The sequence below is a fragment of the Miscanthus floridulus genome, chromosome 17, assembly GCF_019320115.1.
Source record: "Miscanthus floridulus cultivar M001 chromosome 17, ASM1932011v1, whole genome shotgun sequence".
Classification (NCBI taxonomy): Eukaryota; Viridiplantae; Streptophyta; class Magnoliopsida; order Poales; family Poaceae; genus Miscanthus; species Miscanthus floridulus.
Window position 1 is genome coordinate 31,786,266 of NC_089596.1, and position 12,743 is coordinate 31,799,008.

At 42.3% G+C, this 12,743-nt stretch overlaps 1 protein-coding gene and 1 pseudogene across 1 annotated transcript; both read right to left on the bottom strand.

Annotated features, from left to right (window-relative positions):
• Positions 1–12,743, bottom strand: part of LOC136515499 (protein NSP-INTERACTING KINASE 3-like) — a 108,964-nt pseudogene that overhangs the window by 61,543 nt on the left and 34,678 nt on the right.
• Positions 9,843–10,343, bottom strand: LOC136518214 (protein SMALL AUXIN UP-REGULATED RNA 12-like). The gene has a single exon (XM_066511861.1). It carries the CDS (start codon positions 10,341–10,343, stop codon positions 9,843–9,845), a length of 501 nt encoding a protein of 166 aa, XP_066367958.1.

Below are 12,743 nucleotides of genomic sequence, written 5' to 3' on the forward strand. Positions count from 1 at the left end.
ACCTACCTCCCTAGTTATGCATAAAGCGTAAGTTTATTATGATGCCAGTGCTCATCCAAGGTCCAAGGCAGCTTGGCAACGACGTCGATGTGTACCTGAGGCCACTAGTTGAAGAACTTCTACTTTTGTGGAATGGACCAGGTGTACGTGTGTCGGATGAGCACAAACATGAGCACTTTGACCTGCGAGCATTGTTGTTCGTAACAATCAATGATTGGCCTGCTCTAAGTAATCTTTCAGGACAATCAAACATGGGATATAATGCATGCACGCACTGTTTCGATGACATTAAAGGTATATTCTTGAAAAAAATGTTGAAAGGTCGTGTACCTTGGCCATCGTCGATTTCTTCCTACGAATCACCCCCTAAGAAAGAAAGGCAAGCATTTTAAAGGTAAGGCAGACCACCAGTCCAAGCTAGGCAACCGAACTGGTGAGGATGTACTCAATATGGTCAAGGATGTGAAAGTAGTATTTGGAAAGGCACATGGCAGCGAACCTGTTCCGAACGATGCCAACGGTCACGCACCCATGTGGAAGAAGAAGTCCATATTTTGGGAGCTACCCTATTGGCAAGTCCTAGAGGTCCGTAGCGCGATCGACGTGATGCACCTGACGAAGAATCTTTGTGTGAACCTGCTAGGCTTCATGGGTGTGTATGGGAAGCCTAAGGACACACTTGAAGCATGACAGGACCTACGATGTTTGAAAGAACGAGACAACCTACATCCAGAGAAGACAGATGATGGACGCCATTACTTAAGTCCTGCCAGCTACACTCTTAGCAAAGAAGAGAAGGAAAGTATGTTTGAATGCCTAGCAAGCATCAAGGTACCATCTGGATTCTCCTCGAATATAAAGGGTATAATAAATATGCCAGAGAAGAAGTTCCTAAACTTAAAGTCCCATGACTGCCACGTGCTCATGACACAATTGCTTCCAGTTGCACTAAGAGGAATTCTACCTCCAAATGTACGTCTAGCCACCGTGAAGCTATGTGCATTCCTCAATGCAATTTCTTAGAAGGCAATCGATCCAATGGATCTAGCTAAACTACAGAATGATGTGGTTCAATGTCTTGTCAGCTTTGAGTTGGTGTTCCCTCCTTCCTTCTTTAATATCATGACGCACCTCCTAGTTCACCTGGTCAAGGAGATTAGCATTCTCGGTCCTGTGTTCCTGCACAACATGTTCCCCTTTGAGAGGTTCGTGGGAGTCCTAAAGAAATATGTTCACAACCGTGCTCGGCCAGAAGGAAGCATCGCCAAGGGCTATGGAACAGAGGAGGTCATTGAGTTTTGTGTTGACTTTATTTCCGACCTTGACCCGATTGGTGTTCCTGAATCACGACACGAGGGGAGACTAAGTGGAAAGGGGACACTAGGGAAGAAAACATATATTGGTACGTAGGACAATTATTTTAATAAAGCACACTACATAGTTCTGCAAAACTCCTCCTTGGTGGATCAGTATATCGAGACAAATAAAGAGTTGCTCCGATCCGAGTTTCTAGGAAAGTCAGAAGCTTGGATTACGCATCAGCACATGGAAACTTTCAGGGACTGGTTGCGAAAAGAATGTCAGGGTGATGAGAGTATTGATGAGCAACTTTATCTGTTGGCTAGGCAGCCATCGTGGCATATCCTCACATACAAAGGGTACGAGATAAATGGGAATATATTTTACACAGTAGCCCAAGATAAAAGGAGCACCAACCAAAACAGTGGTGTCTGCATAGATGCCACCGACCCTAATGGAAATAAGCAAACATATTATGGCCGCATAGAGGGGATATGGGAACTAAACTATGCACCTACATTTAAGGTACCTTTGTTCAAGTGCCAATGGGTAAAGGTGACTGGAGGCGGGGTAGCAGTCGACAACCAGTATGGAATGACAACCGTGGACCTCAACAATATTGGGTACAAAGACGAACCATTCGTCCTTGCCAAGGATGTGAATCAGGTGTTTTATGTCAAGGACATGTCTACAAAACCGAAGAGAGGGAAAAACAACAACGACCCAATGAATGAGCCAAAGCGCCATATAGTTGTTTCAGGGAAAAGAAACATCGTCGGAATTGAAGACAAGTCAGACATATCAGAAGATTATGAAAAGGATGACCGAATTCCACCCTTCACAGTGAACAAAGACCCAAGCATCCAGCTAAATGATGAGGACACTCCATAGTTACGACACGATCATAACCAAGGGATATATGTTAAGAAGTTCACTACTGTGCCCACTTGATATATTTAGTGATGTATTAGACCTATTATGTAATAATTGTGACTTCAGATTTTTTTGTCATGTTTTCATATTTTCTACGGTTTAAATGAATTTTTTGCTAGACGGTGGATTTCCCGGTGATGAAAAACCAAATGATCAACGTTAATAAGATGTGAAAACTAATTTCCTGTCGAAAAGCAATAGTTTAAATGATTTTAATTAAGTAGTATATTTTTGCATGGTGCAAATTGTAATTATTATTTATACTATGTCAAATATTCATACAGTAAAACAAAAGAGTTTAGGTTACAATTTTTTGTCGTGTATAATAATGGGAAACCAAGTCCAGGATTTTTTTTATAATTTTTTTGGTAATATTTTATTTATTAGGCAATTAATAACTCTATGCATTTTTATATAAAAGAAATATATAAAAAAGGAAAAAACTTATGGAAACCGGAGAAAGCCAACTGCAGACCACCTTTACTCCCGGGCCGTGGCTACACCCGGGACTAAAGGTGGGCTGTGTTTTCGTAGCCCGCCAAAATGACCTTTACTCCCGGGCCGTGGCTACACCCGGGACTAAAGATCAGACCTTTAGTCCCGGTTCTAATCATCACCCGGGACTAAAGGGTCTTTAGTCCCGGTTCATAGCTGCAACCGGGACTAAAGGTCTCCCTTTATAAAACCTCTCTGTCTCCGTCAAGCCTCATCTTCTCCACCAGATCAATCCAGCAGCGCCGCCACCCCCAGGCCACCCTAGCCTCGCCTCACGCGCGCACGCTGTCACCGGCCGGCCAGCGCACGCCTCGCGTCGTCCTCGTCCCCAGCCCACCTCGCCCCCAAGCTGTCTTCTCCAAGATCCGCAGCAGGCCACAGCTATGGCACGTCTTCTCTTGGTTTGGCCCGGTCTCCCTCTTCCTCTGCACTTCCCTTGATGATGCCGTCGTTAGAGTTCCGACGACGATGGAGATCGCCGGGCTTTTGCAATTTGTAATGCTGATGTATATCTGTCTGGAGTGTGGTTAGGGCAGGAGCTAACTTTGATCTGGTAGGAGTTGGTGTCGTCATTAGCATGTTGCTGAAGTAGGATTAGAAATTCTAATGTAAAACAGTTTCAGTAATGTAGTACTTGTTTCATGACAATGGGTTTCAGTGAATTCCAATGTGTTTCACTGATGCAAATTAGTCACCTTCATTTGTGATGCAATTTTTGATTCATTCAATATAATTGACAGATATGTGATACAATTGATAGGATTTTTTGACAACAATTGACAGCAATGTGGTTGAGTCAATACAAAATAGAAAACAATATCTGAGATAACATCAGTGACATATATTCACTAAAATAGCATCCATTACCATAGTTGTGGTCATCCAACCAGGAATAGCATCCATTACCATAGTTTCGGTACAATTGGTTTTGTCAGTTTTGTAATATAGCACAAATGTAATGATTATAGTCAAGTTTTTTTGGTACCTCTTCTAGTAGTTGTGACACCATGAGGTTCTCCATTTGGGATAGCAGTGTATGTGATTCAGGATCCGGGTGACTCACCTCTCCTAAACCAATAATACAGTTAAGCTATATATGTACACATGTGAATGGTGATGGTGTGGGTGTGCACATACCTAGAAATATTGTTCTACACGAATTGGTTGCTGCTCTGGCTCAGCTGTAGTTGTTGTTGCCCTCTTGGTTTTCTTAACAGCTGGTTGTCCTGCCTTCTTTGCTGCACATGTAGCTGAGTTATGACCAGGTTTTTCACAGTGTATGATTACTCCATGTTTTGTTAGCCTTGGACCATTTGCACCTTGCACTTCATGTGCTGCCCTACTTATTGTAATAGTCTGCTGATTTCCATTAGTATCAATTTGGTGCATACTTCTGTAACATGTTTTTTTTAGTAAAGTCTAAGTCTCTAACATGTTTTTTTGGCTGCAGGAGCTGGACCTCGCGTTTGACACCTTGGATGTGAGCCACCGCCGCCACCATATATAATCCGTTTATGATGGATTAATTGCTCCAACCTTTTGTAATCGGATGGATGCGTGTGCCGAGCCCTCGTGCCGGCAATCTTGTAATGCGGTAGCTTATGACGACTAGTTAGAAAATTGTAGAAAATCCGTACTAGTTGAACTTGCGGACCGTGTTTATCTCGGCGAGCATGTTCTCTGCCGAACGGTAACGAACGTTAAGGAGGAGCTTTGATTCTACGAGGGAGAGCGGCAACGGTCGTGGAAGACCGTGTTCCCTTCCTCGTAGAATCGAAGCTCTTCCGTGGCCAAGTACGGTGCCGTCCGGTGGAGAAATGCTCGCCGAGATGATCACGTAAGCAAGGTCAACTAGTACGGATGGTTATTTATTCACACGTCCCGATATCGTCGCAGTAGTCTGTCAATCACCGTACCCAAACGTAGTATATATATATATAAACGATTATTATGTGTGTACACTCCCATTCTTCTATTAATTTGCGGAAATATCATGTGAATTACTTACCTGCCGCAGTAAAAGACGAGAACACAATGACCATGGCCACGGCCATGAAAAATGTCGACGACACAACACTAGCAACTTTCTCGGCAAGCAGAATAGTGTTAAACGCTCTGGAAACCTGTAAACTTTGTCAGTTAAGATTTCCCCTTCAAACAAGCTAGGCACTTAAATAAGGCCTATGCTAGATTCTATCACTAGTACAGATACATAAATGATTTTTACAAATGTTACTATCCTTGAGGTGGCACGTCTTGTAGGAGTTCATTTTATAGATATAGTTTTTATTTTTTATAGATATATCTGGTGGTGTAAAAGCTAGATGGCTACCCCGAGAGACAACATGGATGAAGAAATGATGAATATTATCAACATCGGCACTCAATTTGCCGATGGTGACCAGTAGGATGTAGATGACGGGAGTCAATACCTGGCTCTTGAAGATAACCAAGAAAATATTGTGCAAGAAAATACTGGCGAGGTATATATATTTATATATATTTGAATATCTATCATCTATTATATGTAGCCCTCTGGATCGACGACAACAACGACGAAAAGCAAAAAAATTCGAGGCCCGAAAAAGCCATTGGAGGGGCGCTATATAATATCGGAATTCAATATCGTGACAGGCGAACCACTTGGTCCACACGCAAGGAAATTCGTGCAACACTGTGGTGCCTTGTAAGGGATAGACTTCCGATCAGTGCCCGTGAATGGAAGCAAAAGATCAACGAGCCTCATGTTAGTTTTGTCTCTGATCTTGATAAGAATTTAATTTGGGATTATATTCTTCAACATTTCACGTTGCAAGCGGATGATTATGATGCTATCAACGATGATGAATTGAAGGAAGTAGTTCGAAAGTGGGCTATGAAGAAGATGGCCACACAATTTCAGACTTGGAAGAAATCCCTATACACGAAATACGTCAAGAAGAACGTAACGCCCAATTTCAATACTAGTGGCCCGCTCGCGAAGTTGAGGCCCTACTGGAATGATTTTGTATAGTACAAGACATTGGAAGAGGGTGAGGAACGGGTGAGAAGGAACCAAGATAATGCCCGACAGAAGGTATACCACCATGGCATGGGATATGGTGGTTGTGCGACTGCCATTCCCAAGTGGGAAAATGGAAGTGGACATTCTTGCCAAGGGTATCACACCAGAATCACTCAATGGGCCCAAATGCGCGAAGAATTGGTTTTTCGCTCATGGGGGAAGACTGGACCTAGAGACCGGAAAGCTGGTTCATGGCTCAAAACTCGAAAGAGCAACACAAAGATTATCTTATGCTCTACAAGCTAAAACTATTGGTGCATTCAGGCCCAATAGAGAGAAGGATGAACTGACGTATGCCCTCGGGACCGCTGAACACAGTGGCCGAACGAGAGGTTTAGGACGGAATATTTCTTGGGAGCATGGTTTCCCTGATGACAGAGATACCTACAAAAGCCAGCAGAGAAGGAGGGATGAGGATGCAGCGTGGATCAGCAGGTTGGAGGAATTGGTCCGTGAGTTACGGGAGGCATTGCTTCAAGCACAGGAGCGCGAAAAAGACATGCAAGCTAGAATGCAGGACGAAATAATAAAGCAAGTGCAAATAGCAATGAGTGCCCAGAGGCAGGCATCAGATCTAGGAATGAACATTAATATTAGCCCCCCTGATCAGTTGAAAAGCAGCTGTGCTTCCACGGAGTTGCCAAATCAAGATGACGCAATGCTACGTTTCCCCGAGGATGACATCACTGCACCGTTTACATCATGTGAGCTTCATATTCCAAAAGAGAATGCCACAATCATGGTGGCTCTCGGTGTTTTTTCTCCTCCAGATCCTACTAAGACACCAAGAATCCATGGGGCAATAATACCACCTAGATATGTTAGCGTCTCAGTGGATAGAGTCAACAAAGGTTTTAGTGACCTGCCTCTTGACATTCCAGGAGGTGATGGGGAGAAGACTCTAGGAGAAGCAGAGAAAACATTCATACTATGGCACAAGCGCTACATCATTATTCCTGGGGTCTCTAGTCCACCGCCGCTTCCTCAACTGCCAGACAATAGGTGCGGACAAAAGTGAACGAAACAATTTTTTCACAAACTTTCTATTGACATGCATGATTAATAATAATAATTTCTTATACCTAATTATTCTTTTTTTAATCACACAGCAGGCCCTCCGCCAACCTAAGTCCAATTATTCAATCTCTAGATCATCATAGTGCTCCGGGCAATCAGGTGGCAACGCCGCCACCGCCGCCACCTCCAACGCCTCCAAGGAGGTCTCCAATGCCTCCAACGGCTACCCCGCCTCCCTTGATGACTAAGAGGAACCAAGCTCCTAAGAGGTCCGCCCCGCAAACAAAGTCGTTGTCCCACCAGCTGGCAAAGAAGAAAGCCTCATCTAATTCAGTTATTCCCCAAAAACCGTCTTTCAAGAAAAGTAAAAAGGAATTAAAAGCTGCAATAAAAAAAGATGTGGACAGTTTCTTTGAAAAAGTAAAAAAGCAACGAGAAGAGAGGGAGAACCCGGAGAAATCATACTTCTACCTACCTCCAGATCTTCTAAGAAAGAAAGTGGACCAGAAAAAGCGGGAATCTCAAAAGACCCGGCCAAAATCAGACTACGACCGCTCTCTCACCAAGTCATTTGAGGCGGCACAGAAAAAGACTAGACCAGGGAAAGGTGTTGCACAACTCGGACAACAATCGCAACAATCAGTCCCCTCTCTTGTCGTTCGTAATGAATATGGTTCGAACTTAGACTTAGACGTCGATTTTGAGGAGCTGGCTCGGTTTTACGAGGAAACTGGTTTGGACCTTGCCCAAGTGCTCGCTGAAGGACCATCTGCTCCAAAAGTGGATCCTTGGAAGAAATTTGAACATGGAAAGAGTCTATACAACCCTGAGGCCTTAGGTGAACTGGGTATGCAAATGTACCTGCTAAACAAGTGGTACATGGCGGCGTATGAACGGGGAGAGGCCTTTGTTACTGTCAGAGTTAGAAACCAACATTACTTCCGTGGCGATGACGTTATATATGTCGAGTTTGAAGAATTACACCAACTATGCCACTTGGACTCTCTCGACAAAAGTCTCATTAGCTGCTATTGTCTGTAAGTGTGATTATTTTCTACTATTAAAGTGTGTATATATAAAGCTACATGTATATATATACATTATATATTCTCACACTATATATACCCCGATCTCTTAACTGCAACAATTATTAAAGACCAAATTAATGTTTTATTTTATTGGGCGCAGTGTTTGGAAAAGTTTCATTGAGAATCACCACATGAAACATTGCAAAGCGCCACTGGATGTAATCGCACACAAAGTAAGTACTATCAACATATATATATATATATATATATATATATATATATATATATATATATATATATATAATTCAATTAACACCATGCATACTTTCAATTCACCGGATCTTTTTTCTCGTAAAAGTGGGTTCTGAGGCAAGAACAGGGGAACAACTACTGCAGATACTATGTTTGCGAGTTTATCGGGGCGTACACAAAAAGAACTCCTGAAGAAATCCTCAAAGTATGTTATATAAATATATTCATATATTCACAATTTCTTTTGTTGCTCATATATATAAGTAATCAAGTGACCAACATATTTATATATATATATATATATATATATATATATATATATATATTAATACTTTTCCTTTAACTTTATTGAAGACTCTATGGTTGAAGGAAAAAGTCATACGACGTGACCAACTGAAAGCAATTCAAGAGACCATAGCAGGATTTCTTAATGACCAGGTCCTCAACCCCGCCGGCAAGTTCTACAATGACGTCAACGAAACATGGAAGCCAAACTAGATGGAGTGATTTTGTTATCCCAAGGATATGATAGAATATACAATGCAAGCTTTATTTGTAATATATATATATATATATATATATATATATATATATATATATACATACATATTATATGTACATAAAATAACGTACAATATATGTATATGCATGTAATATATACGTTAGTTTTATACTTTAGTTTGTACAAAATGTTCGAACATTATAAACGTGTAGAATACGTAGAATGCGTCTTCGAAAACCTATTCGAAAACCAAAACGAATCATCAATTGAAAATAGAAACAAAAAAAAGGAAAAAAAAGGAAACCTTTAGTCCCGGTTGGTAATACCAACCGGGACTAAAGGGCCGCCCCACGTGGCCAGACCGGGAGGCCCTACCAACCGGGACTAAAGGTCCCGGGCGCGAAACCGGGATTAAAGGAGGGGACCTTTAGTCCCGATTTCTTACTCCCGGTTCCAAAACCGGGACTGAAGGCGGTCGAGAACCGGGAGTACAGCCCGTTTCTCCACTAGTGCTGCTATCTGGTGGGCTATCTGGAAGAATAGGAACAAGATTTGCTTTGAAGGCGGAAAGTGCTCAAGAGCCCCCTTGAGATAATTTGTCATGTGTGTGCTCTCATGTGCTCTTGGGCAGGTCTATTTTTTGAAGATGAGAAGAAGATGCTGATTGAAGGTGTCAATGCCATGCTTAAGATTGCAATCAAACTATTGTCAAAGCCGCAAGATGCTGCTGTGAGGACTAACTTCATCCAGGACGCTGGGAGAGATGGTGACGCTGATCCAGCCCTTTCTATCTGAAGTCAGGAAGAATGATCGTACTGCTGTTTGGCCTTTTGTGGGTGTTAGTTGGTCGCGAGCTGAGTGTAGTTCTAGCTTGGGTGTCTGGCAGTAGTTAAACTGTTTGCTTTTCTGTCTGCTATTCTCGTTGGCTCTGCGTAGTCGTTCTGGAACGTCTTAAACTCTTGCTGTATTTTCGTTAACGTTATTCAGTAATGGAAATGGGTATGAACCCATTTTACAGTCATATATAGAGTTGCGAGTATTATTATGTTTGCCATACTTTTTTCTCTCCAAAACAAAAGATCTCGTTTTTATGAAAACTATTAATTTTAAAGCCTCGTAATTGTTCCAAGACACGAAGCGATATGATCATCAATATATACACGATGAATCGATGATCGATTGCCCTCGTGGTTTTCTCGTCGTGTAAACCATGATTAGCATCATATATACAAGACCATGCATCGGTACATACCTAACTGTATGATCGAGTTCGTGCGTGCTTAGTTTCTCTGTGCTCACCGATCTTAGCAACCACCGGGGAAGACCTTGGGTTCATCATCCTGTATCCGGCGGCGCGGTTCTTGCTGAAGCTCCGCAAGCCGCAGATTGGCGACGACGACACGGCCGTGCGGACCTCATCTTCGTCTCCACCGCCATCGCCGTGCTCCATGTGCCACAGGACGTCGAGGAACGCGTCGACGTCGCACGGCAGCGCAAGCGGGCCCCGCGCCGCGTGCCCGTACTCGCGCTCGGCGTCGTCAAGGAGGCGGCGGAAGAGCGGGTGGGAGGCGTACTCCGCGCGGACCACGAAGCGCACCCGCTCGGGACCCACGTACACCGGGAAGCACCCGGCGACCGCCGGCGACGACCGCGCCCGTCCGGCAGTGCCGATCCGGTTCAGCCCAGACTTGCACCGCTCCAGGGTTCTTGAGATCAGGCTCTTCCTGGTGGCTCCCTTGCTCGGCGCCGCCATGCCAAGGACCACCGCGCGCCTTTCGTGTGCACAGAGATGCACGAACCGAGGGAAGAGAAGATGGTGCGGAAGAAGTAACTAGCGCATTCACGGCATGCTTGTGCATGAATGCATGCGTTTACAAGCTACTGGGTTGCTCATGTCATGGCACAGAGTTCAGCTACCTAGAAATTAAAGGCGAGGAGGACAACTGATGAGTATATATGAATTTGTGTTAACTAGTCTTAGTCGTCGTAGTGGGAAGTACTAGTATATATATCTGAACATAGAGAAGAGATACATGTATGGTGCATTTTATTAGTTCCAGTGACCAAGTACACGACTCTAAGGAGATCATCAAACTAATAATGTTCAACAACTGTTAGTGCCTGGTGGCGCGGCTTATATATTCTCACGGTCAACGCCTGTCTATGCTGGAGCACGCTTGTTAAGTGAGACAAAATAGTATACTGTCCACTATGTTCTACTACTCGATCTAGAACAAACCCTAGAAATGGGGTCATGTATATAACATCTCTGTCGCTTACGCTACTTTTGTCTCTTCATATAAAAGGATTAATTCAGCTATCTACCATAAATAAATATATGTACATTTTAATCAGCGAACTACCATAAATCTACTAATCTAGTAGGAAATTTCAGGGAATCTTAACATCCACGCAGCAAAACTTATTGGATAGATGCAGGAAAACTGTACTCCTCCACCAGAGGTTGTTGGTTAAAGATAAACGTGCTTTTTGAGAGTTAGCACATGGATACTCTTGTATATATAGATGTGGATGTAGATGCTGATGCGCTGCCTTAACATTTATTTTTCGCTGTCGTATATGGATCCTTCCATTCTTCTTTTCCAGCCTCTTCTCTGATTGACTGTATATAGGAGTTAGCAAACGGCCCGGGATAATACTGAAACAGCACACACATTCAGATTGAGAAAAGTTTGACACACTCCTAGCTTAGTAGCTTTCACATCTTTTGGACGCGAAAATGACACCCGTCGAGTAACTCATCAGCACCTCATTTCTTGAAGGGTTCGTATAGCTAGTAGTTCCGCATTGTCCTCACGTTGTCCTTCAGGTAACAATTGCTGGCAGTCCGATGCGGATGCAGAATTGCAGATGACGCCTGGCCAGAGAGCCAGAAGGTGCTTATGGTGTAGGCGATGGCTGGTGATCGAATGGAATGGATCACCTCTGCTGCTGTTTTTTTTTAATAATGTCTTCTGCTGAATTATTCCCAAAATAAAAAAAGAACAGTAGCATTGTCTACGTGAAAGGATTAGTTGACCTGAACAGTTCCATCTCATTATTATGAGCAAAGAATTAGCTTATCAGTTATTAGATTAATCAAATGTACTCAAATTTAAATATATTATAAGATTTTTCTGCTAAGGATATTATAATACATGTATACGAGTAAAGAGACTTAATTTGCTTGTTTCTCTCTTGATTTACGTGTCTCACTTGACTTGTCTAACTAAATGTTTATGACTCACTAGCTAAAGATGTCCTTGGCTGCATCTTCCGCTAGATACCGCCCATTCTTCAGGAAAAAAGTTACCAGTAGATATTCAAAGAGAGAGTAAAGAATGGTGCATGATTAGCATGTAGTCAGCGATTTGATGGTGTGATTATTCTATATGCGCGTACAGCAAACATTAGCACTGTGCATATCCCCTCTATGAACACACCTGATAGGATCCCTCACGCCAAACCAAACAACATCTCTCCCACCAAATAAAAGCAACTACAACCTCTATATGTAATAATGCAATTGCGCTGGCGCTAACTCCCTTGGTCCCAAAATAAATCAATTTTTAGAACTACCTTAAGTTAAACTTTCTTAAATTTGGTCAACTTTATAGAAAAAGGTAACAACATCTATGACACCAAATAAATGGACTGTGAAAATATATTTCATTATGTATCTAGTAATAATAATTTGGTGTCATAAATATACATGTGCTCTTTTCTATAAATTTAGTTAAACTTAAAATAGTTTAACTTAGGACAACTAAATTAATTTAGTTAGGGACAGAGGGTAGTTATTCGAATTCCGCACTCCACAAACCCACCAACACATATGACATATGAATGCATATAATATTTCATAATTTAAAATTTTAAAACATAATATCTCTCAAAGCATAATCCGATTCAGAAACCATTTGAAGCTTATCGTTGAAAAAGAAATATACCGAACAAAATGAAATTCATAAAAGTTATGTTTCTACGAAGTTTATCTTAAAAATAAGAACTCATAGTGCACTGCCGCCTTTGTTAATAGCCGTTTCTGGAAATGGCTCATTGATAGATACTATTTCGCAAGGCCGCCTGCTTTTGGAATTGCTGCTTTTGGAATTGCAAAATGACCTTATGAGAAAATGCAATTCATGGTAAT

Coding starts and splice junctions, on each gene's coding strand:
- LOC136518214 (XM_066511861.1), bottom strand. CDS start 10,343: ATGGCGGCGCCGAGCAAGGGAGCCACCAGGAAGAGCCTGATCTCAAGA.